The 22,247-nt window shown below is 38.0% G+C and overlaps 1 protein-coding gene across 19 annotated transcripts in view; it reads left to right on the top strand.

Annotated features, from left to right (window-relative positions):
* Nucleotides 1-22,247, top strand: part of ICS2 (isochorismate synthase 2) — a 44,424-nt gene that overhangs the window by 15,316 nt on the left and 6,861 nt on the right. For 4 of the 19 annotated variants that reach the window (XR_015973232.2, XR_016398195.1, XM_088710904.2 and 1 more), the window contains 10 exons: nt 7,478-7,722; nt 8,971-9,088; nt 9,241-9,357; nt 9,465-9,611; nt 9,911-9,985; nt 10,076-10,147; nt 11,688-11,923; nt 20,034-20,091; nt 20,231-20,341; nt 20,638-20,722. Coding sequence is in view for 12 of the 19 variants with exons in the window: in XM_088710904.2 (XP_088567030.2) it covers nt 7,478-7,722; nt 8,971-9,088; nt 9,241-9,357; nt 9,465-9,611; nt 9,911-9,985; nt 10,076-10,147; nt 11,688-11,923; nt 20,034-20,091; nt 20,231-20,341; nt 20,638-20,722 (1,264 nt within the window). In the remaining 7 variants the exon portion in view is untranslated. Of the gene's footprint in view, nt 1-6,896; nt 7,387-7,477; nt 7,723-8,970; nt 9,089-9,240; nt 9,358-9,464; nt 9,612-9,910; nt 9,986-10,075; nt 10,148-11,687; nt 11,924-20,033; nt 20,092-20,230; nt 20,342-20,637; nt 20,723-22,247 lie in introns of those variants that run through there. The other 15 variants (XR_015973238.2, XM_088710897.2, XR_015973240.2 and 12 more) reach the window with 11 other exon arrangements.

Genomic DNA, 22,247 nt, shown 5'->3' with positions numbered 1-22,247 from the left:
AAAGTGTAAAGATTTTTGGATAGTGAGCCCGAAAAACAATCCAATTGTAATCCGCGAAATTATAGTGAATTCACAGGGGGACGCTTGGGGAGTGGACGTAGCTGCGTAGGAGAGCACCGAACCACTATACTTCTTGTGTGTTAGTATTGTGTATTGTTCTAACTTCACTACGCACACTCAATTAATATTAACTAAACCACTCACTCATTTAATTAAGGGATTGAAAAATTTAGAAAAACCAATTCACCCTCCCTCTTGGCTTGTCACCTTGGGCAACAAAAAGGGCTCTAGGGATCATTGGGGAGAAAAGAAATAAAGAAAAATTTTCTTCTCCTCATAATTTTTCTAAGTTTCTTTTGAGCTATCTACAAGCGTGAACGTGCTCTTGTTTCTTCCCTGGAGGCGCACTGACGGGGAAGACGTGGTTCTGTATTGGGTCGTAGTATCTCTAGGAGATCTGTGCCAGCAGACCCGTGCGTGGGGGACATAAACTTTTCTAGGACAACGCATCAGCATGCTTCGATCCACAGGCCATCTTCTATCTCTTTCTTTATTTTATTATTATATTGTCAAGTTAATTATTTGCTAGTTTATTCTTCTTATTTACTGTTTTTGAATATTAAAAATATTTAATTTATCAATTATATTTGTGCATCTAGGCTAACATTCCAGGAAAGTTTATATACTGTTAGCACTAGATTTTAAATTGCAACATTTATTATATATTTTGCTGCATAATTGGAAATTGTTATTTTTTAGCTGTTACACATTTATGCTAGCTTTACTTTAGTACTTAATTTTCCAAGCAAAATATTAGATTGCCTAACCTCCAAGAGGTTTATTAATACCTCCATTTGGACTCCTCACGGAGTAATTTTCAGATTCCATTCAAATGAAAATTCGAAAATTGGTTAATTCATAGGAGCTAGCTTAATATTGCACTTAGGATGAAATTGAACGATATCTAGTGAAATGATCTATTGAATAACGGTGTCTAAAAAAAGCTTGTCAAAAAGGCATACGTGCCTAAGAAAGGCTGGTACTTAAGTGAGCCAAGTGCTCCACCACCGATCTGGAGCTGATCTGGCTGTTATTCTTTGGATTTTTCAACTAGACATCTAAGTTCAAATTAGATATCAGTGCAATAATTTGACATAAACCTTCTCATTTCCACAAGTGTCAAAACTGTGTTAAGCTACAAATTAATGGCTTCCCATACATCTGAAAATTTTAGTGCTAAACCTGAAAAGTTTAATGGTCAAAACTTTAGAAGGTGGCAAAATCAAATGCGGTTTTGGCTCGCCACCCTAGGCTTGATCTCGGCCATTAGTGGGTCTAACCCATCTGCTTCACGACCTCGTACTCGCAACAATCCAAACCCTGCTCCTTCGTCTTCTCAAACTATTGGTGCCTCCTCCACTAGGACTCTAAAAGAAACCAACTACCACTGTCTTCATAGAATCCTAGGAGCCCTTTTTGATAGGCTTTATGATATTTATTATGTAGCTAAGAGTGCCGAGGATCTCTGGGATACCCTAAAAAATAAATATGGACTTGATGATGCCGGGGTAAAGAGATTCAAAGCCTCTGCCTTTAGCAAGTTTAAATTTGTTGATTTCAAACCTATGAATGATCAAATCCATGAATATGAAACCTTGATTCTTTAACTTCAGGCAAATGAAACCCACCTAGATGAGTCTTTCCAAGTTACCTGTATTATGGACAAACTTTCCTCTACCTGGTCAGACTTTGCCAAGATTTTGAGCCACTCCCAAGGTGATCTGTCTCTAACCCAAGTCCTAAATTCTATTAGGATTGAAGAACAACATCGCCTTAGAGAAAAATCTCACTCCTCCAATCCTTTGCCCAAAGTCAACAATGTTGAATCCAAGCCCAAATCCAAAAATCAAAATCGTTCTTTCCGTCCCAACCACAACAAGTCCTTCAAGAAGAAATCATTCAACCATAGAAACTCCTTTCAGCCCAACAACAAAAGACCCAACTTCTCTCAGAACCAGAAGAAAGAGAAAGAAGGAGAATCTGTTTGTTGCTGTTTTGTGTGTGGTCGAACTAACCATATGGCCAACCAATGCTTCTATAAGATCACTACTCCTCGTCAACCTAGAAGTAAGGGTCCTGTTACTTTTGGCGCCCAGGCCAACGTGGTGACCTGTGGGGCTGACTCCTCTGAGACTGCTATCAGGTCTGTTTCCTTCATACCTGAAGTTAACATGACACAATTAGCACTGGACTGATGGATTGATACCAGAGCTAGTATACATGTTTGTTTTGATCGCTCCTCGTTTTCATCTTATCAGATCTCACGTAGAGAAACTGTGACCATAGGTAATAATGCTGTGGCGCGCGTGCTTGGAGTGGGACGAGTGGATCTGACACTTACCTCTGGGAAAATCCTCACTCTGCAAGACATGCACCATGTTCCAGACATCCATAGAAATCTAGTTAGTGGATCCTTGCTTGTTCAGCAAGGATACCGAATTGTTTTTGAATCAAATAAAGTTGTAGTAACCCATGGTGTCTCTTTCATCGGAAAAGGTTTTCTTTGCGATGGGTTGTTTAAACTTAATGTAATTATTCCATCTATGAATGAAAATTCTATTGTTCTTCATATTGACTCTCCTGTTGTCTGGTATAGTAGGCTGGGACATGTAAACTATAGTTCAATTAAAAGATTAATGCACTTGAATTTAATCCCAAAATCAGAACTTAAGAATAATGATAAATGTGAAATATGTGTAGAGGCCAAATTATCTAAAAGACCCTTTCACTCTGTAAGTAGAGATTCTGATCTCCTTGAACTCATACATAGTGATGTATGTGACTCAGGAAGAACCTTAAGGGGTGGAAACAAATATTTTGTAACTTTCATAGATGACCTTTCTAGATACTGTCCACCTCTATCTTATCAAAACTAAAAATGAGGTCTTAAATAAATTTAAAATCTATAAAGCAGAGGCTGAAAACCAACTAGATAAAAAGATTAAAATCTTAAGGTCTGATAGAGGAGGTGAATATACCTCATTTGAGCTGACCCAGTTTTGTGAAGAACATGGGATAATTCATGAAGTGACAACTCCTTATTCACCCCAATCTAATGGAGTAGCTAAAAGAAAGAATAGAACCTTAATGGATATGGTTAACTCTATGCCAATTACTTTAGATGCACCAGAAAATCTTTGGGGGGAAGCACTAGTAACTACATCTTATATCTTAAATAGAATTTCATTTAAACATAATGATAAAACTCCATATGAAATCTGAAAACATAGAAAATCTAACTTAAAATACTTAAAAGTGTGGGGGTGCTTAGCTAAAGTAAAAATTTTAGAAAATAAAAGAAAAAAAAAATTGAACCCAAAATAGTAGATGCAATATTTATAGGATATGAAATTGAGAGTAATGCTAATAGATTTTTAGAATTTAACTCTCAAATAAATGAAATTAATAACAATATCATAATGGAAGCAAGAGATGCAATCTACTTTGAAAGTATATTTCCCTTTAAAATAAGGATAAATGATCAAATAAATACCAATAATAATTTATGGACTAGTTCTAGCGGAACCAGATTTAGAGAGGAAGAAGAAGAAGAAATTGAACCTAGAAGAAGTAAAAGAACTAGAGTTGAAAAGAACTTTGGAGAAGATTACTACGCATTCCTAATAGAAGACTCTCTTACTTCTTTAGATGATGCCTTGAAATCTTTAGATGCCCCCTTCTGGAAAGAAGCAATAGATAATGAAATGCAATCTATAATTCAAAACCACACTTGGGAATTGGCAGATCTACCGTCAGGAAGTAAACCTATAGGGTGTAAATGGATCTTTAAGAAGAAACTTAGGCCAGATGGAACTTTAGACAAATATAAAGCTAGGTTAGTAGCCAAAGATTTTACTCAAAAATCTGGGATTGACTTCTTCGATGTTAATGCCCCTGTAGCTAGAATCACTACCATTAGGATCTTTGTTGCCTTGGCTTCCATTCATAAGCTGATTATACATCAAATGGATGTTAAAACTGCTTTCTTGAATGGGGACCTAGATGAAGAGATCTACATGAACCAACCCGAAGGTTTCATTATCCCAGGTCAAGAGAAAAAGGTATGTAGGTTGATTAGATCTCTTTATGGTCTAAAATAAGCCCCCAAATAATGACATCTTAAATTTGATGAAATAATCCTAACTAATAAATTTAAAATTAATAACACAGATGAATGTGTATATTATAAAAAGAAGAATAACAAAATCATAATCTTATGTCTATATGTAGATGATATCCTAATTTTTGGAACAGACTTAAAAATTATTAATGAAGTAAAATAATTTTTTATCTCTAAAATTTGACATGAAAGATTTAGGACAAGCAGACCTAATCCTTAATACTAAAATCATGAGGAATGAAGATAGAATAACTTTGTCCTAAAGCCACTATGTGGAGAAGATTCTTAAAAAATTTCACTACTCTGATTGTCATCCTGTATCTACTCCCTATAATCTATCTCTTCATCTAAAGAAGAACTTAGGTGATCTAGTTAATCAAAGCTTGTATGCCCTGATCATTTATTCTTTAGGATTTCTTGCAAATTATACCAGGCATGATATTGCATACTCTGTGAACCGACTGAGTAGATATACTCACACTCCTAATAATGATTATTGGACTGCTCTAGAAAAAATTCTCAGATACTTTAAGGATACTATATCTCTAGGATTATATTATTGTGGTTATTCTGCTGTTCTGGAAGGCTATAGTGATGCTAACTGGATCAGTGATATAGTTGACACCAAATCTACCACTGGTTTTGTCTTTCTTTTAGGAGGTGCAGCTGTATCATGGAAGTTTACCAAACAAACTGTAGTGGCTAGAAGCATCATGGAATCTGAAATGATTGCCCTAGATACCACTAGCATTGAGGCTGAGTGGCTTAGAGATCTACTAATAGATTTATCTCTTGTGACTTCACCATTACCTTTTATATCTATTCATTGTGACTGCAGATCTGTTATAGATAAATGCAATCAAGAAAATGCAAATGTGAAAATAAATAGGCACTTGAAAGTGCGCCATAAATCATTGAGATACATATTAAAGAATAACTTGATTACACTAAATTTTGTAAGATCCGAAAGGAATCTAGCTGATCAGCTTATCAAAGGATTGTCAAGAACAGTGGTTCTAGAGTTGTCGAGAGGGATGGGACTAAGCCCATAAGTAAAGTCACCACGGTGGTAACCCAATCTAAAAAGATTCAATGGGTGAAACAAGCTAGATAGGTGACTAATGAGGAGCACTATTTGTTTTTCCCATCCCTAGGGCAACAGTGCTAATAAAAAGCAAGGGTTAGGTTGAATTTTTACTCTTAATGAATCCGAGACCCATGAGGCATGGTACCTACTTGCTCGTACCCTTTTTAGGATTCACCTATATGCGTGTAGTCGTGAGGCCGCGACTGTGGGAAGTAGGCTGTTCCCTAATAACACACATGAAGAGATACCTGCGCATGGCCGTAAAGCGCAAATCCGCTTCGAGCATGTTCACGCTATATTATGTATGCTGTTGATGAAATCTAAATCATGGACCAAAGTTCAAGGCATAGTCCACCTTGGCTCCACAGAGGTAATCAATTGTTACTAAGTGAAGGTTCAAACCGAAAGGTACCTACACCTATTACATAATATAAGATACTCAACATTTTTTTTTAATTTTAATTTTTTTGAATATTTAATTTATGTGGAGGATTGTTGAATTAAATTAAATATTTTAAAACCAAATTGGTCAACGGCCAAGTGGCAAACATCCTGCACAAGCAAGGGAGCAAATATGGAAAAATTTCCAAAGAAAGCAAACCATGACAAGTGTTATGCATTCAGCGTAAGAGCAAGCATGGAAAGGCCCCTCGAAGAAGGAAGGAAGCATGGATAGCCAAGATGCAATAAGCCGTATGATCAAAGGAGCACAAGAATCTGCAGGAGGAGAGTTTGCTTCTTTTGACGCGCTTGAGCTTATATAAAGGGCTCTAGGGATCATTTCAAAGACAATCAAAATTTTCTCTTCTTCCTATTCCGAGAGTCTAGATAAAAATGGCTCTAGGGATCATTGGGGAGAAAAGAAATAAAGAAAAATTTTCTTCTCCTCATAATTTTTCTAAGTTTCTTTTGAGCTATTTGCAAGCGTGAACGTGCTCTTCTTTCTTCCCTGGAGGCGCACTGACGGGGAATACGTGATTCTGTATTGGGTCGTCGTATCTGTAGGAGATCTGTGCCAGCAGACCCATGTGTGGGGGGCATAAACTTTCTTGGGACAACGCATCAGCATGCTTCGATCCACATGCCATCTTTTATCTCTTTTTTTATTTTATTATTATATTATCAAGTTAATTATTTACTAGTTTATTCTTCTTATTTACTATTTTTGAATATTAGAAATATTTAATTTATCAATTATATTTGTGCAGCTAGGCTAACAAGCTACTCGACATCATTTCTGGTCCTTAGACAAGCCACCTTCTTTCCAACTCAAACCAACAGTCCTCTCTCTCTCTCTCTCTCTCTCTTCTGGGCCTAAGAGATTCTGAAGCAGAGCACAGCTGTGGAGAGGAAATGCTAGATGTTTGGTAATTTCTCCTCCGACCAGAATGAAAGATCCCATTGAAGCGGCTAATCCCATGCATATTGTATGCACATCGAAAGAGATTCTTCTTCTTTTCTGGCACAAGAACAGTTGTGTGGAACACCCGCGATCGAGATCCCGATACGCAGGGGGTCGGGAGGAAGCCGGGCACCGGAGAGGGGAGGGGGGCGGGGGTGGATTAGGGGGGAGGGGAGAGTAAGGCACAATGGGGTGGAAAGGGGAGGGAAGAGTAAGGCAGGGGAGGGGAGAGTAAGGCACTGGATGGGATGGAAAGGAAAGAGTAAGGATAATAACGTCATTTTAAATTTTTATTTTATTTTTAATTAATATAAATATGATTTTTTAAATACCGTTAGAACATCTGTTATATTAGAGATATTTATACAATAACAGAGTTTTACGATGGTATAAATATAAATATTAATTTTAAAAAAATATTTATGCAAAATTTGATATTTAGTAAAATACCATGCAAAAAATCCTAAAAGAAGAAGATCAGTGGCGCATCATGCGCGGATGCTTGATCGACACCGTCCACTTCATTCCATTCTGTCAGCGGTCAGCTCTCCGATAGGCAACGAAATGAACAGCCCCATGCTCTGTTTCCCCTCGTTACACACACCCACACCCACACCCACACCCAGAGAGAGAGAGAGAGAGAGAGAGAGAGAGAGAGGAGGCGGGTGGTCGGTTCTCCGTCCTTCGCCGGCGCTAGGGTTTCTTTCTGGTTCTAGGGTTATTATCCACTCCTTGCCCTTGCCTTCCAAATTCTCTTAGGTCTTTGGACGTCGTTCTTGATCGCTTCTTCTCTGTTAATATAATGTAGGTCCCAATTCGGCAGAGGGCGGATGGCATCGTTTGGCTCCACGCGCAGCACCCTCTCCCTCGCTGCTACTTCTCCGCCAAATCTCACCCGAGCGTCTCCTTGCCCTTGTCCTTTGGGGACAGCAATGGAGGGCGGCTCCCAAGCTCGGAGGACGAGGACATCGTCAGCGTCGCAGGTGTGGGATCCGCGGTCTTCTTTCAAGGTTCCAATCCTTTCTCCTTGGACGACTGGCGCTGCATCAAAAGGTATCGTTCTTGGATCTATCTATTTTGTCTCACAATCGTCAATCAACCGCTACATGTTTTGCTTTTGGAATCACGATCCACGGAATTTTCCATTTTGTTGCAAATTCTTGATTCACGATCTTTTCTTTCCTTCGCTATCTTTGATCCTGCTTTTAGCTTCTTCTTGACATATCAAACCTAATCAATAGGAGTTCTTCCGCTGTAAAAGGATTTTACTGAGATATGCCTAAACAAGAAGAGCATGTGTCAATGGTATGAATTCCGTGAAAGATTTCTTTCTCTTTATTCAAGTTCTGCACATGCATTATTAGCTCTTTAAGTGGTTGGGGACCTGCAAGGATTTAGGTAATCTCGAAACAAATTGATATTTTGGTTTGGCTTCCTTACATAATTTGTTTAAGTCTCATCCTCAAGAAGCCAGGTGTTGAATATAAGTTTAGATATGTTGGTTGGGTTATAGCACTAATCTATGGAACATATACTATTGACTGCCCCCAAAAGGAAGGAATTACCCAATAAATGAAGCATGGATTGTAGATGCCACTGTTCCATCAGAATACAAGCAACATTCCTTTCAGTTCGTAACAAAATTTTTATTCTTTTCACTTATGATTCAATAATCTAGTGAGCTAAACTTAGTAAAACAGGACAAAGCTATTTGATTTTTTTGACACACTATCGCTAGCATCTTGTTATTCTTTCTTGTAAAATTGTGCTCTCCTTGTCTCGAAGAACCTGTAACAACATACATGTGAGTTGGCCGGATAGAAGAAATCAACTCAAATAGATGTCTGAAGATAAATTCTGTTATTTTTTTATTTCTTCTTATAAGTTGAAGGTGTGCAATATCAAAACAGTGCTCACTGCTCAGCATTGTGCGGATATGATCATATGGCCCTCGGGTACTGAAAATGGAACTGTTTGCATTGGTTGAAGGGCTGTTCCTCTCAGATTCAGTGTATACATAGCATAAGGGTATTTGTCAGATTGCCTATATGGAAGGAGTATGACCGATCCTCATGCCTTTAAAGAGTGAATGGAGAAGTTACTAAGCTCATGATTTTGGTTATGGAGCTGGATACACCTTACTTCGGTGATGAGGGATATGACTTATTAATCTCTTAGAAACAAAGCAAGATGCCGGTTATATCATGCTATACGCGGGTATTATGCCCATAAGTTTGTGGATGTCTTGAATAATTTTTATGTCTGTTCCTAATACATTGTCCTTCACCTTATTTTATGAAGATTCCTCTCAAAGGATTGTCCTTCGATTCGTGCATATGGTGGTATTCGTTTTGATGCGAGAACAAATGTTTCTCCTGAATGGAAGAATTTCGGTTCATTTTACTTTATTGTTCCGCAGGTATGTTGTACCTTTCCTTTTCTCACTCTAAGTGCCTCCAATTGAATATCTACTTTAAAGTCATCACTGTTGAGATAGCATACATATAGATGTGTGCCCACAACCTGCTTGTTAGTACTTAACCACTTGCTATCGAAGAAATTGAATGACAGGTTGAGTTTAATGAGCTTGAAGAAAGTTCAATGCTTGCTCTGAATATTGCATGGGACAACACTCTTCTTTGGACATGGAAAAAAGCAATTAATGGGGTTCAAGCTACAATGCACCAGGTATATATTTGCGTAATGAATGTTCCCTTGTGGAGCTCTTTTTGAGTCTCCTTATCTGTTGCAGAAGAAATTTGGCTATGCCTTTTAACCTACCAATAGTTATGCAGATCACCCCCTGTTTCGGTGGATTAAGGAAGCTGGTCCCAAGAACAGCCATTATTGGCTTTAATCATGTTCCGACAAGAACATCTTGGGATATTTCTGTTAAGAAAGCCCTGCAGATCATAAAAGGAAGAAATTCGGAACTGGTGAAGGTACTTATTGTTGTCTTTCTATGAAATAGAACACCCTAGAATTATATCTATTATCTAGTTATCTTAAGACATCATAGGAAACAACTGCTTTAAGGTTTTCCTCTTCAAAGTTTTATCATGGTTTTCTTTATGTTGGTAACTTACTGGACAATATCATCATTAGATATTCTCTTGTATGCGATTAAGTTTGGCAAATTTTCTTCTTGGTAACTGCTTGTTAATGGGGCTTCCAAAATCAATTACCACATTTATTGCTAATTCTTTACATTTCCATAGTAATTTACTGAATATTTCTCTAGGTTGTACTTGCAAGGTGTAGTAGATATGTTACTGATACTAGCATTGATCCTGTTTCACTATTAGCTTGTTTACAGGTATGGTCCCCCTCATGCAGCTCCTGTTTAAATATTTTCGTTATGCTATCTGCTGATGGGCTAAGAACTCAATTATTTGCACCTTGTCAGCAGGTTGAAGGCCAAAATGCTTACCAGTTCTTTATTCAGCCACCTGATGCTCCAGCATTTATTGGAAATACGGTATGCTAATTAGATCAACAGAGCCTCTGCCTTGTTTTAATTGCTTAGTGATAATGATATGTTTGAAACCCAGTGATACTGTCATTATTTTCATTTGTTTGAAAATTGCAGCAGATGCACGGCCAGGCGACCACTGAGTGCCTAGGCCCAAGGCAGCCACCTAGGCTGTTGCTAGAGATCAAGGGGGCCCAAAAGTAATGAATTATACAACATGATAGATATAAGGATAAACGTAAAAGTAGTAATAATCTAGTAAGTGAAACATAAAATGTCAAATAAGATGCACTAATTCAATAGCAAGTATTAACTTGGCAAAAATGTAATATGGATTTATAAATCAATCTCATCCTCTATACTTATATGTAAGGTCGGAGGAACTGGTACCGGACACCGTACCGGTTTTCCGGCGGGACGATTCGGTACGGGCCGTGCCGGGCCTGTACGGAGAGAGGGACCGTGGGAGAGAGGAAAAGAGAAAGAGCGAGCGGGGGAGGGAGGGCCGGAGGAGGGCTGGAGGAGGACCGGCGGAAAGCTGGCGGAGGCCGCGGCTAAAAAAATTTCGCGTTTTTTTTTTAAGTGAAGTAGGCAAATCGTGTTTTTTAAGTGAAGTCGGCAATTGATTTGCTGACTTCACTTAAAAATTGCGAATTTTTTAAGGCCGCGGCTGAACCTTATTTTGTTTGAAACAGGGGCAGCGGCTGCGGCTTCGCTTCTCGCGGCCGAGGCCGGCCTCCGTCGGCACTCCGCCGGCGTTTCACCCTCTCCCTCCCTCGCTAGCTCTCTCTTTCCTTCTCCTTCTCCGACTCCGGCAACGAGTTTTGTTTTCGTTGCCGGAACCGTACCGGCTTGGGATGGCCAGAACCGTCCGGTTCAAGACAGTTCCGCCGACCCTGCTCATATATGATGTGAAATGTTAAAGTGGGCACCTTGGCGGCCTGCCTTGGCAGCCATTATTTAAAGCAGTAATTGTTTCATACTTGTTGCTAATGTACTGCTTCTTAACTGGCGTCACAATCGATTCTTTTTTGCTATTATTTGCTGTTATTGAGGTGAGAATAATATTGTCCAAATGCTTATGACCTTTCAAAACATTCTTATTTTTGACGATACTTTTCAGCACCTAAAGGAATCACAAAATAATGGTCTACCATCATGTCAAGTAGATCTGTTAATTTAATGCACTTGATAAATGTTGCAAATCTTACAGTTACCATTTTGAAATAAGTAGAGCTTCATATTTGGGGAAGTTCACCCAAATCACGGTACTAAATGAAAATGAATTTGACTTGGGTTCATAATTCCATTTTCCATTGTAAAACTATTGCGTACTATGGTGAGAAGAATGATATGAGCTCTCTCGGTTCTGTTACTTTTATTTGGTTATTGGAATAGAACACACATGTTGTTAACTGTTTCTTTGTGGGTCATGTGCATCGATTACAGAAAAAATAGTAGTCTGGTACAGGTGATTGATTGCTAGATTTACTTTAAGTAGCTATATTCTAACTAAGACTCTCTTTCTTCTTTTTTTGTTGAGTAGCCAGAGAAATTATTTCATCGAAAGTACTCCAATATTACAAGTGAGGCTTTAGCTGGAACTCGTGCTAGGGGTCTTACAAAGGTTGAAGATCTTCAAATTGGTCAAGATCTACTTTTAAGGTTGTCTCTTTTTTTCTTTTTTCCTGTTTTATTTCTTACAGGTACATCTCCAGAACTGATAGCCGATTCTAAGCCCGGATCATCGCTCAAAACTTTTCACAAAAAAATTAGACATAGGTAATGAGGAATGCTCAATGGTTTGCTTGGCTCAGGAGAGTTTGGTATGAAAAGTTAGAGACGCCATTCGAATGCACGCCACTGACTCGAAGTTTGCGAGGAACTAAAATAGTCTTCTATCTCTTTAATGATGCTATTTTCCTCTAATGATGCAACACTGTTTCTGTTTTGTGCGGGATCTTGATATTTTGTGCTCTAAGTTTTAAATGTTCTTTCCCCGACTCCTTTGTTGTTTTAGAAATGTGGAATCTATGCTACACTCTTTCCCCCTCTTTGGATATTAATGTTGTAATATCTAGTCGAGGCTACATATGTTTTGGTATTATAAATACAATATGTTGTCCGCTCGAGAAAAGTTTTAAAAACTGACAAAGCATATGTAGATTCTCCCAATTTGCAGATATCTCTCAGGACATTATAGGAAGGGCGTAAAAGATCTCATAAGCAAGCTCCATATGACAAATACTGATCTTGTATATATGTGGGGCTATGGCTCGAGTTTTAATTGCTCTAGACAACTTTACTTCTGAAGTGTGGAACCACTCAGTTTTCATAGAACAATCAAAACCATCTAATGGAAAGGCCATCAAACAGCTCTATCATAGTTCACTGATCATATAAATGAAATGATTGGAGCACCTCAAATAGGATTGACATGAATGGCTAAAGATTTGGCGAAATATATGTTTGATTTGCTGACTCACTCTCTATACAAACAGCTATAGCTAATTTTAAGATATCCTAGAAAGGAGAATTGAAGGTTGGAATGAACGTATACAAAGAATTTTTGGAATTCCCACCTCCGGTTCCGAGGTGAGGGTGAAGTCACCATTGAGTTGGACCTGGCTTTGGTCAGCCGTCGAGACTGACCGCAATTGCAAGAATAGGTTCTACTCTCTTGGTTGGAAAGTAAAATTCGTTTAGTACGAGATCGCTTCACACCTTGCAGTGTTTACACCTCTTGCCTATTGAAGTTATGTTCAAAAACCTTGTACGAGAACTTGTATAGAGAAGGATTTTCCATGGTGCAGCAATTCTTCCATACCAACTTAGCTGCCTGGCACTGCTATTGGCATAACAACCAAGTCAAACCAAGGACCTATGGAAGTCAAGGCTGTCCCGGTAAATATTGGATCAAACAATAGGGGACCGTAGCACTGATTCTCAATTCTCAACCTTAGAGAACCTTTTCTTTATATCTATATAGATTTGTCGCATAGGTATCCAAACTGTACATCCCCTCGGAATCATGAACTAACATGTTTCTTGAAATATCAGAAACAATTGATGTAGTCTCAAGACTCCATCTTATACATAGTTTATGTTTTTTGTTGTTTCTGTGATTTTCATCCAAAACTATGTTTAAGCTTGGATTTACAGTCAAGTCATGTACTAGTACTGCCAAGCAAAAAGGGTCTACCTAGGTGTGATAGGAAGCCTAACCCAACTCCAAACCACCACACTTAATTGCTTGAGCCTTAGTCTTTCTTCAATGCCCATGGTCATCACTCATCTCTAGGAACGGAGGAGGATGGATGAGAGTCTTGGAAATAGAATTGTGCATGTATGGAAGAAGAGGGGAAGGAAGTTAGAAGAGAAAAAAAAAGATACACCATAAATCTGCAGAAATACGCAGAAATTTGCAGAAAACAGCATAGAGAAAAAAGAAAAAAGAAAAAAAATACTATTCACGTGAACAATAATCCGACCTATTACTGTTCATGGAATAGTAACCCGACCCATTACTGTTCACAGAACAGTAACCCGACCCGATTACTATTCACGGAACGGTAACTTGGCCTATAAAAAGGGAGGACAACATCAAAAAAAGAGAGGAAGAGAAGAACAAATCCTAAAAAGGTGAGTGCCACCGTGGGTGAAGTCCTGAGAGATCCTTTTTTTTTCCACTTTCATCCTGCTTCTTGACCTATTTCTTCTTGGAGCCACCTTCTTGACCCCGTCATCCTTCATCTCGATATCTTGGTGAAGCGTGGCCTGAAGATTCTCATTGGATTGGAAGGACCAAACTCGCAGAGGTAATTATCCGACTAGTTCTATCACCATCTTTTGCCCAGCCCTCGTTTTTTCATCCATCAATCATTTATCTTCATCCATTATCATTACCATTGTTGCCATCTATCACATCCTTGGAACCCGAGTTTGCTGGCAGTATTTTTTTTATTTTTCTGTTGTAGTTATTTTCAGTTTGCTGCATTAGTTATATTTCATTGATTAGGCTTCATTAATAAAATATCTATCATGTTTTGTTTTGCGTTCACATATCTCTATGATGTTCTTTTGGGTTGATGAGTATTTGCTGAAGTGTCTAATCAATTGTACCATAATTGATTATTATGAAATCAATCTACACCTGTAGTAATCGATTATAGGTTGCACTAAAGTGGTATCAGAAAAAATAGGTCCTGCATATCTACGAATCTTTATTATTGTGTTGCATTAAAACATTCATTTTTCTGCATTTTAAATTCTGAGAATTAAATTTCTGCACTTCAAAACAGAGAAATATATTTTCTGGATTAAAAAAATAATAAATTATATTTTCTGCATTTAAAACTACAAAAAGTTTAATTTTTGGAGTTAAAAATACAGAAAAATTAGTTTCTGCATTTTAAAAAAATTCTGCATTCATTTTCCGCATTTAAAAAATAAGAAAATATTTCTGCATTAAAATATTAATTTCTGTATTAAAATATTTATTTTCGGCAAAAATATAAAAAAATCAAAAAAAAGTTTTCTGAAAAAAATCTGTTTCACTTTCATAATATTAGAAGCACCTCCGAAACAGTTTTGGGTCGAATCTTAGCCTACAATCATGTTTGATAATTGGCAAGATACATTTAGAACCCAGCAACAAATCTTAGAGCAGATCCAACGACAGGTAGAACACCTCTCCAACTTCATGACTAGACTAGAATTGAACATACTTGAGATAGTGAGACCTAGGAGAGAGAAAAACCATCAGGATGAGCCAAGATGTAGAGTCAGATCTCAAGGTAGACAAAGGGTCAATTAGAGGGTAGTCGAGAGTAGTGAGTCAGATGAGATAGAAAATGACTTAGACGACCGACCACTACGTAGGAACAGAGAGAGACCACCACATAGAGAACCTCCTCGTGCTAGACGTTGGGATGATGGCATTAAGATAGATATTGGAAATTTTGAGGGGCGTTTCCGCCAGATATTTTTCTTGATTGGGTCGATAAAATTGACCACTATTTTGATTGGAAAGAAATTTCTGAGGATAAAGAGGTCAAATTTGTGACCCTCAAATTAAAGGGACATGCATTGGTTTGGTGGAAGCAACTCCAAGAACGAAGAGTTCAGCAAGGTAAGGATAAGATCCGTACTTGAAGTAAGATGAAGGAGAAGTTGAGGAAGCGATTTGTCCCATTGAATTATCGCCAAAACCTCTACTTGAAATTCCAAAACCTCCGACAAGGGACTAGGACTGTGGATGAGTATACCGAGGAGTTCTATGAGCTCCAAGCAAGACACGACCTTAGTGAGGACCCCATTCATGTTGCCAGTAGATATATCAATGGCTTGAGGTGGGACATCCTGGACCAAGTAGAGATATTCGATGTTTTGAGTATTGATGATGCCCATCACCATGCACTAAGAGTAGAAGCACAACAAAGGTGAACCATTGGTTGAAAGTGGGACTCAAACAGAAACTTCACTACCTATGAAGAGAGTCAGTTCGGAAACAAGGCAATAAGTTCTCAGAATCCTACCAAGACTACAACTGCCCTAAAGCCCAATTCTAACAAGAAATTATGGGACAAAAAAAAAGGCGTACTGGCACCGGCACATGATTCCACTACCATTTGCTATAAGTGCCGACAATTCGGACATAAATTCTCTAAATGTCTCCTGAGAGAATTCTAGTCTCAGTCACACTTGATTGAGCAAAGATGCCAGGACGATTCAGATGAACCCAATCTACAGGCAAATGAGGGTGAGTCTGAACAACAAGATGAGTCGGAGAATGACGATGTTTATATTACAGGTGATGAGGTGGGCCCACTCATGGTGATTCACCGTGTCATGGTCGCACCTAAGCAACCTGCCTAGGACAATTGGTTGAGGCAAAGTATTTTCTTGACTATAGGTACTGCAGGAGGATATAAATGTTCTATCTTGATTGATAGTGGCAGTACTAAAAACTTCGTGTTTCAAGACATGGTTGATAAACTAAAGATACCTACTTTAGCAAAAAAAAACTAAAGATACCTACACAAAAGATTCATAAACCATATAAGGTATCTTGGTTTAAGGAGGGAGTTGAGGTTCCAGTCACCCATAGGTGTCTAGTAGAGTTTTTCATTGGAAAACGATATCAAGATCAGGTATGGTGTGACGTTATGCTTATGGAGGTGTGCCACGTGTTTTAGGTAGGCCTTGGCAGTACGATAGGAAGATCCAGCATGACAGAGAAAAGAATACATATTTCTTTGTGAAAGATAAAATGAATATTATACTCTATCCACAAAAGGAATTTTATAGATATAACGAAAAATTTTGTGAAAAAAAAAGCAAAGAACCTACTCAAAGGGCGTTGATTTTAAATTCAAAATCTTTCAAAGCTGAACTGAAAGAGGACTCGGTAGTTTGTGTTCTGGTAGAAAAAGAAATCTAGGAGGAATTGGAGATTCCAAAAGCAGTCCAACCTTTATTGTCTGAATTCAAGGACGGATTCCTATTTAGAGGATTACACTTGCGCGTATGTGGAGATGAATTGCGTGAGACTTTGATTCGGAAATTTCATGGAGGGTTAGCTGCTCATGATGGACAGAGCCACACTTTAGGACTCCTAGTTGAGAGGTATTTCTGGCCTAAGATGAGAGACGACATCATTAATACGTGCGAAAATGTCAACATTGTCAACAGAAAAAGGAAAAGATCCAGAATACAGGCTTGTACACCTCGTTGCCTATCCCTAGTGGCCCTTGGGAGGATATCACCATGGACTTCATTGTAGGACTACCCATGACTGCTAGGAAGGTTGATTCGATTTTTGTTGTGGTGGACTGATTTTAAAAAATGGCACACTTCATTCTATGTAGGAAAATATATGATGCATCTCATATAGCACATTTATTTTTTAAAGAAATTGTCAGATTGCATGGTATTTCAAGATTATTCACATCTGATAGGGAGACAAAATTCACTAGTTATTTTTGAAAAACTCTTTGGAGCAAATGAGGAACAAAACTAAACTTCAGCAGTGCTTATCACCACCAAACAGATGGTCAGACAGAGGTAGTGAACCATACGCTTGGTAACATGCTTAGATGTTTGGTTAGTGAGCGTCCTACTCAGTAGGATTTGGTTTTAGCACAGGCTGAATTTGCATACAACAGTTCTATAAATTGTACTACTGGTAAGTCTCCATTTGAAAACATTTACGATTTTTCTATTCCACACATACTTGATCGTGCTTCCATTTTCTATCATGGTCGGATAAGTGCCGAAGCAGAGGACAATATTGAGCAGGTCCGTCACATCCAACGGAAAGTCCATCAACGCTTGCTTGACTCCAATGCCAGGTATAAGGATGATACTGACTGTCATCGCAGGGAGGTTTACTTTGCAGAGGGCGATCTGGTGATGGCCTATTTTAGGAGAGAGATTTTCATTAGGCAGTTACAGCAAACTCGACCTGCAAAAGTATGGTTCATTCCGCATACGTCGAAAGCCGGGGGTGAATGCCTATTTGTTGGAGCTTTTAGACAACGTCCAGACTTTTTCAATTTTCAACGTCGTCGATCTGTACCAGTTCCATGGAGATCCATCAGAGGCGGTTGCAGTTCCAGATTTATCCAGCACCGGCTCAGAGTCCAGTTTTCATGAGGGTATTAAGGATATTCTTGACGTGCGAGCAGTAGACACTAGGCGTGGGCAGTACTGCAGATTCCTTGTGCATTGGCAAGGGAGACCTATGTCAGACAGTTCCTGGACCAGCGAGGACGAGTTGAGGCGCCAGAGATCTAATTTATTGCAGCACATAAAGGAGGCATACTCGTCAGGAGTCGAGTTCTTCCCAGTTGGAGGGAACTGATGGAGTCTCAAGATTCCATCTTATACATAGTTTATGTTTTTTGTTGTTTCTGTGTTTTTCATCCAAAACCATGTTTAGGCTTGGATTTTCAGTCGAGTCGTGTATTAGTACTGCCAAACAAAAAGGGTCCACCTAGGTGTGATAGGAAGCCTAACCCAACTCCAAACCACCATACTTAATTGCTTGAGCCTTAGCCTTTCTTCAATGCCCACGGTCATCACTCATCCCTAGGAACGGAGGAGGATGGATGATAGTCTTGGAAATAGAATTGTGCATGTACGGAAGAAGAGGGGAAGGAAGTTAGAAGAGAAAAAAAAGATACAACATAAATCTGCAGAAATACGCAGAAATCTGTAGAAAAAACACAGAGAAAAAAAAAAAAAAATACTGTTCATGTGAATAGTAATCCAATCCGTTACTGTTTACATAATAGTAACATGACCCGTTACTATTCACAGAACAGTAATCCGACCCGATTACTATTCATGGAACAGTAACTCGGCCTATAAAAAGGGAAGACAACATCAAAAAAAAAGAAAGAGAAGAAGAAACCCTAGAAAGGTGAGTGCCACCGTGGGCGAAGTCCTGAGAGACCCTTTTTCTTCCACTTTCATCCTGCTTCTTGACCTATTTCTTCTTGAAGCCACCTTCTTGACTCTGTCATCCTTCATCTCGATACCTTGGTGGAGCGCGGCCTTAAGATTCTTATTGGATTGGAGGGACCAAACTCGCAGAGGTAATTATCCGACTAGTTCTATCACCATCTTTTGCCCAGCCCTCGTTTCTTCGTCCATCAATCGTTATCTCCACCCATCATCATTACCATCGTTGCCATCTATCACATCCTTAGAACCAGAGTTTGCTGGCAATATTTTTTTATTGTTCTGTTGTAGTATTTTCAGTTTGCTGCATTAGTTATATTTCATTGGTTAGGCTTCAGTAATAAGATGTCTATCATGTTCTATTTTGCGTTCACATATCTCTATGATGTTCTTTTGGGATGATGAGTATTTGCTGAAGTGTCTAATCAATCGCACCATAATTGATTATTATAAAATCAATTTATACCTGTAGTAATCGATTATAGGTTGCACCAACAATGAACATTATGGCCTAGTTGTAGAGATTTTTTTATGACCCTATCATTTTTTCCTCTTTTCCTGTTTTTCTTTATATTTCTTTACTGGATGCATAATGACTGGAAGCTGCAAGTAGGCTTATATCATTTCTTTCTAAGTACTGACTATATTCAGCTTTATGATTTAGGCTATAGAATGGGTTTTGGGTTTCTCTTATTCCTTTGTTCTTGGAATAGTGCAGAGAATGTTGTTATAAATAGTTCATAGGTTTGAGAAACTAGATTCTTTGTTCTAGGGCAATTGCCCAGGTGATCTTGAGGGAGACATTCTGCCAGTGCAGAAGATCCAAGACCCTAGCGTCCCTTGCTTTTTTTTTTGTTTGTATTATGATTCCAAAACAACACGATCACTCATTTTTACCACCCATAGGTCGTAAGAAACTGGATATTAAAAAAGAAATGGAAAAAATGACAACATATTTCAACTTAGATTTGCAAGTCTTAATTCGATACAGCTCCAGGGAACTTGTTACGGGTATTTGTCCTGAAAAGTCCTGTAAGCCTTGTGGTATAATAGAAGATATTTTTATTGCTTCACAAAAAAACATAATAATCTAAAATCAGTATCAGTTAGATATTTTGAGATAATTACTTCAATGCATTGCCTTATAAACTAAATGATATTTTTTTGGTTATTTTGATTTAAAAGACATGAGGCATACCATCTTGTGAATGGACCTTATGCCTTACCTGCTTCTTCATGCTGATAGTGCTTAGATGTTTGCATTTTATCTTCTGATTCATGACATGATATGTCTCAACACATAATATAAATGGCCCTGAGGTGCATTTCAATGTATGAGGATCTCATCTACATCAACTTGCAAAATGCTAGTCTAAGAGATGTCACTTCGGCATATATATGACAACAATCTCTTGTTTACATGCAGTACTAAAGATAATAATGAATTTACAATAGTACGGGAAAGCATTAGAAGAAAGATGGAGGCAAGTTGAGTTCAAATGTTTCTACAATTAACACTGTTGCCGGCTAATGCTTTTACTTTGCTCACCTGAAAGTACTTTCAATCAACTCTTGAATTTATGCTTCTTGCGCCTTGATTCTCTTCATATCATTCTTGTGTAGATAACTTGCAGTGAGGTACTTGTTGAACCCAGTAAAGCACTTCGAAAACTTCCTAGAGTACAACATTTATCTGCAGAGTTATCAGGCAAATTAAGGAATGAAGATGATGAGGTAATATTTTGTGGAGGGTGGCGCCATCTTTCAGATCGTAATCTTCTAATCTTTGATGTTGTTTTGTTATACCTATCTGTATTTTGAGCTGAGTTATCACATCATAAAATATGCCATTTTGACTTGTCTATTTCTCTTATGGTGTGGGCTCCCAAGTATGGCATTTAGCTTTTACAGATTATACCTTGAATATTTTCATCTAGCCTTTTCAAAGTTTTGCTGTTCTTCTGTCACAGATTTGGTATGTTTGTACATTTTCGTTTAGCCTTGTCTAAACATTTCTAATTTCTTTGTAGTTTGACATTCTAACATCTCTCCACCCAAGTCCAGCAGTTTGTGGATTGCCTACAGAAGAGGCACGCCGATTTATAGAAGAAATTGGTATATACATCACCTTTTAATTCAATTTCGTAACTACATGTCTCCGCTAAAGCCTTATAAAAGATATCAAAATTAAAATATGCAGTTTTGACAGTATTCTACTTTTCTAATTACTATTGAAAGTTGAGGAGCAGGTGCTGTAATAAATCCAAATTAATCTAGTAATCCAAATTAATACATCCTTGCTCACAACATAATACAAGATATGGAAATAGGGCATATGCATTGTGGACGTACATTACAGATATAATTGGTATTTATGCACTTCTTACCTCAAATTATCTAAAAGGCAATTCCAGCATGCAAGCAGCCAGAGCTTTTGCAAAGCACCTGGCTTGTAAGCTGCTTACTAGTTGTGGTGGTTTCATATGTTAACAACATCTAAAAATTAATTGTAAATTGGAAAACAGATAAACTCAGTATAAAGTTTTATATAGTTTAATAGAAAAAAATATCAAGTTAGGCATTACTAGTAGTTAGAAGAGTGGACTGCTAGCAGCTAGGAAGGAGGGTGAGCAGTGCTAGAGACAGGATTTTGTCCATAGGGGGCAAAAATATTAAGATACTTAGATATCTATAATTTATAATTCAGCATGTTAAACTTCATGACAAGCAGAACTAGACTTTATTACCACTCTTTCCTTTTCTTCCTCCTAAACTTCATTGCAGGTTTAAATTATATTTAAATTATACAACTGACCATAATCAGCATAACAAGGGTCTCATATTCATGTTTTCCAATTTGACAATAGAACCTTTTACAATGGTTGTATAAGAGTGATGCAATGTAACAAAATATAATTAATAATTAAAGGTAAAATTGAATGTTCTTTGGTACTAAAGATGGAAATCAAGAACTAAGGATAAAGAATAATCTATATAGTTTGATAGTCTTCATAAAGAAAAAACAACAGTTAAATAAATGAGACATACTTGTTCACTAGCCTCTAACATAAAAGGAAGCTGTCCTCCGCCTTCTCCTCTTCTTAAGATAACAGCAATTGCTGTATTTTTCTCTACTTTTCAGAATACTAGCAACATATTGTTGAGATGATTGAGAATTAAAGTGCAGCCTATCCTAATTTTCTTTCCAGGTGAAAGAAGAGTGCCTAGAGACCAATCTAATCTAACATAGTCAACCCGGTTTTTTTTTTTTTCTTTTTTCCGCATTCTTCTTCGAGAAGCTTGGTAGCATGTTCCTATTAGAATAAGGCTGTGGAATTGTGATGTCGTTAGCTATTGTCATGGAGATTATGTCCCTTTTTTTTATAGATTTTTTAATTTTTGGCAGGCAATCTTTTGATGATCTGATAAGGGCCATTAACTTAATAGCTAGTTATTTTGTGGGCCACTTTCTCTTCCTAAGAAAGTATGCTAAATTTGTGGAATGTTGGATGGTCCAAGGCTTTTATTTTGTGCTTTTTTTGGCCCCAATCTTCTTTTTAAGTAGCTGTAGGCAACATGGAGTTTGTGGGGCATATATACAGGACCCCAAAGTTCCTTGAGGGAGAGAAAGGGAGGGGAT

Source organism: Phoenix dactylifera, chromosome 1 (genome assembly GCF_051530095.1).
Source record: "Phoenix dactylifera cultivar Ajwa chromosome 1, Ajwa_hap1_PhDact_Kaust_v1.1, whole genome shotgun sequence".
NCBI classification, from domain to species: domain Eukaryota; kingdom Viridiplantae; phylum Streptophyta; class Magnoliopsida; order Arecales; family Arecaceae; genus Phoenix; species Phoenix dactylifera.
The sequence above is the reverse complement of the archived record's forward strand: the minus strand, read 5'-3'. Positions and strand labels throughout refer to the sequence as shown.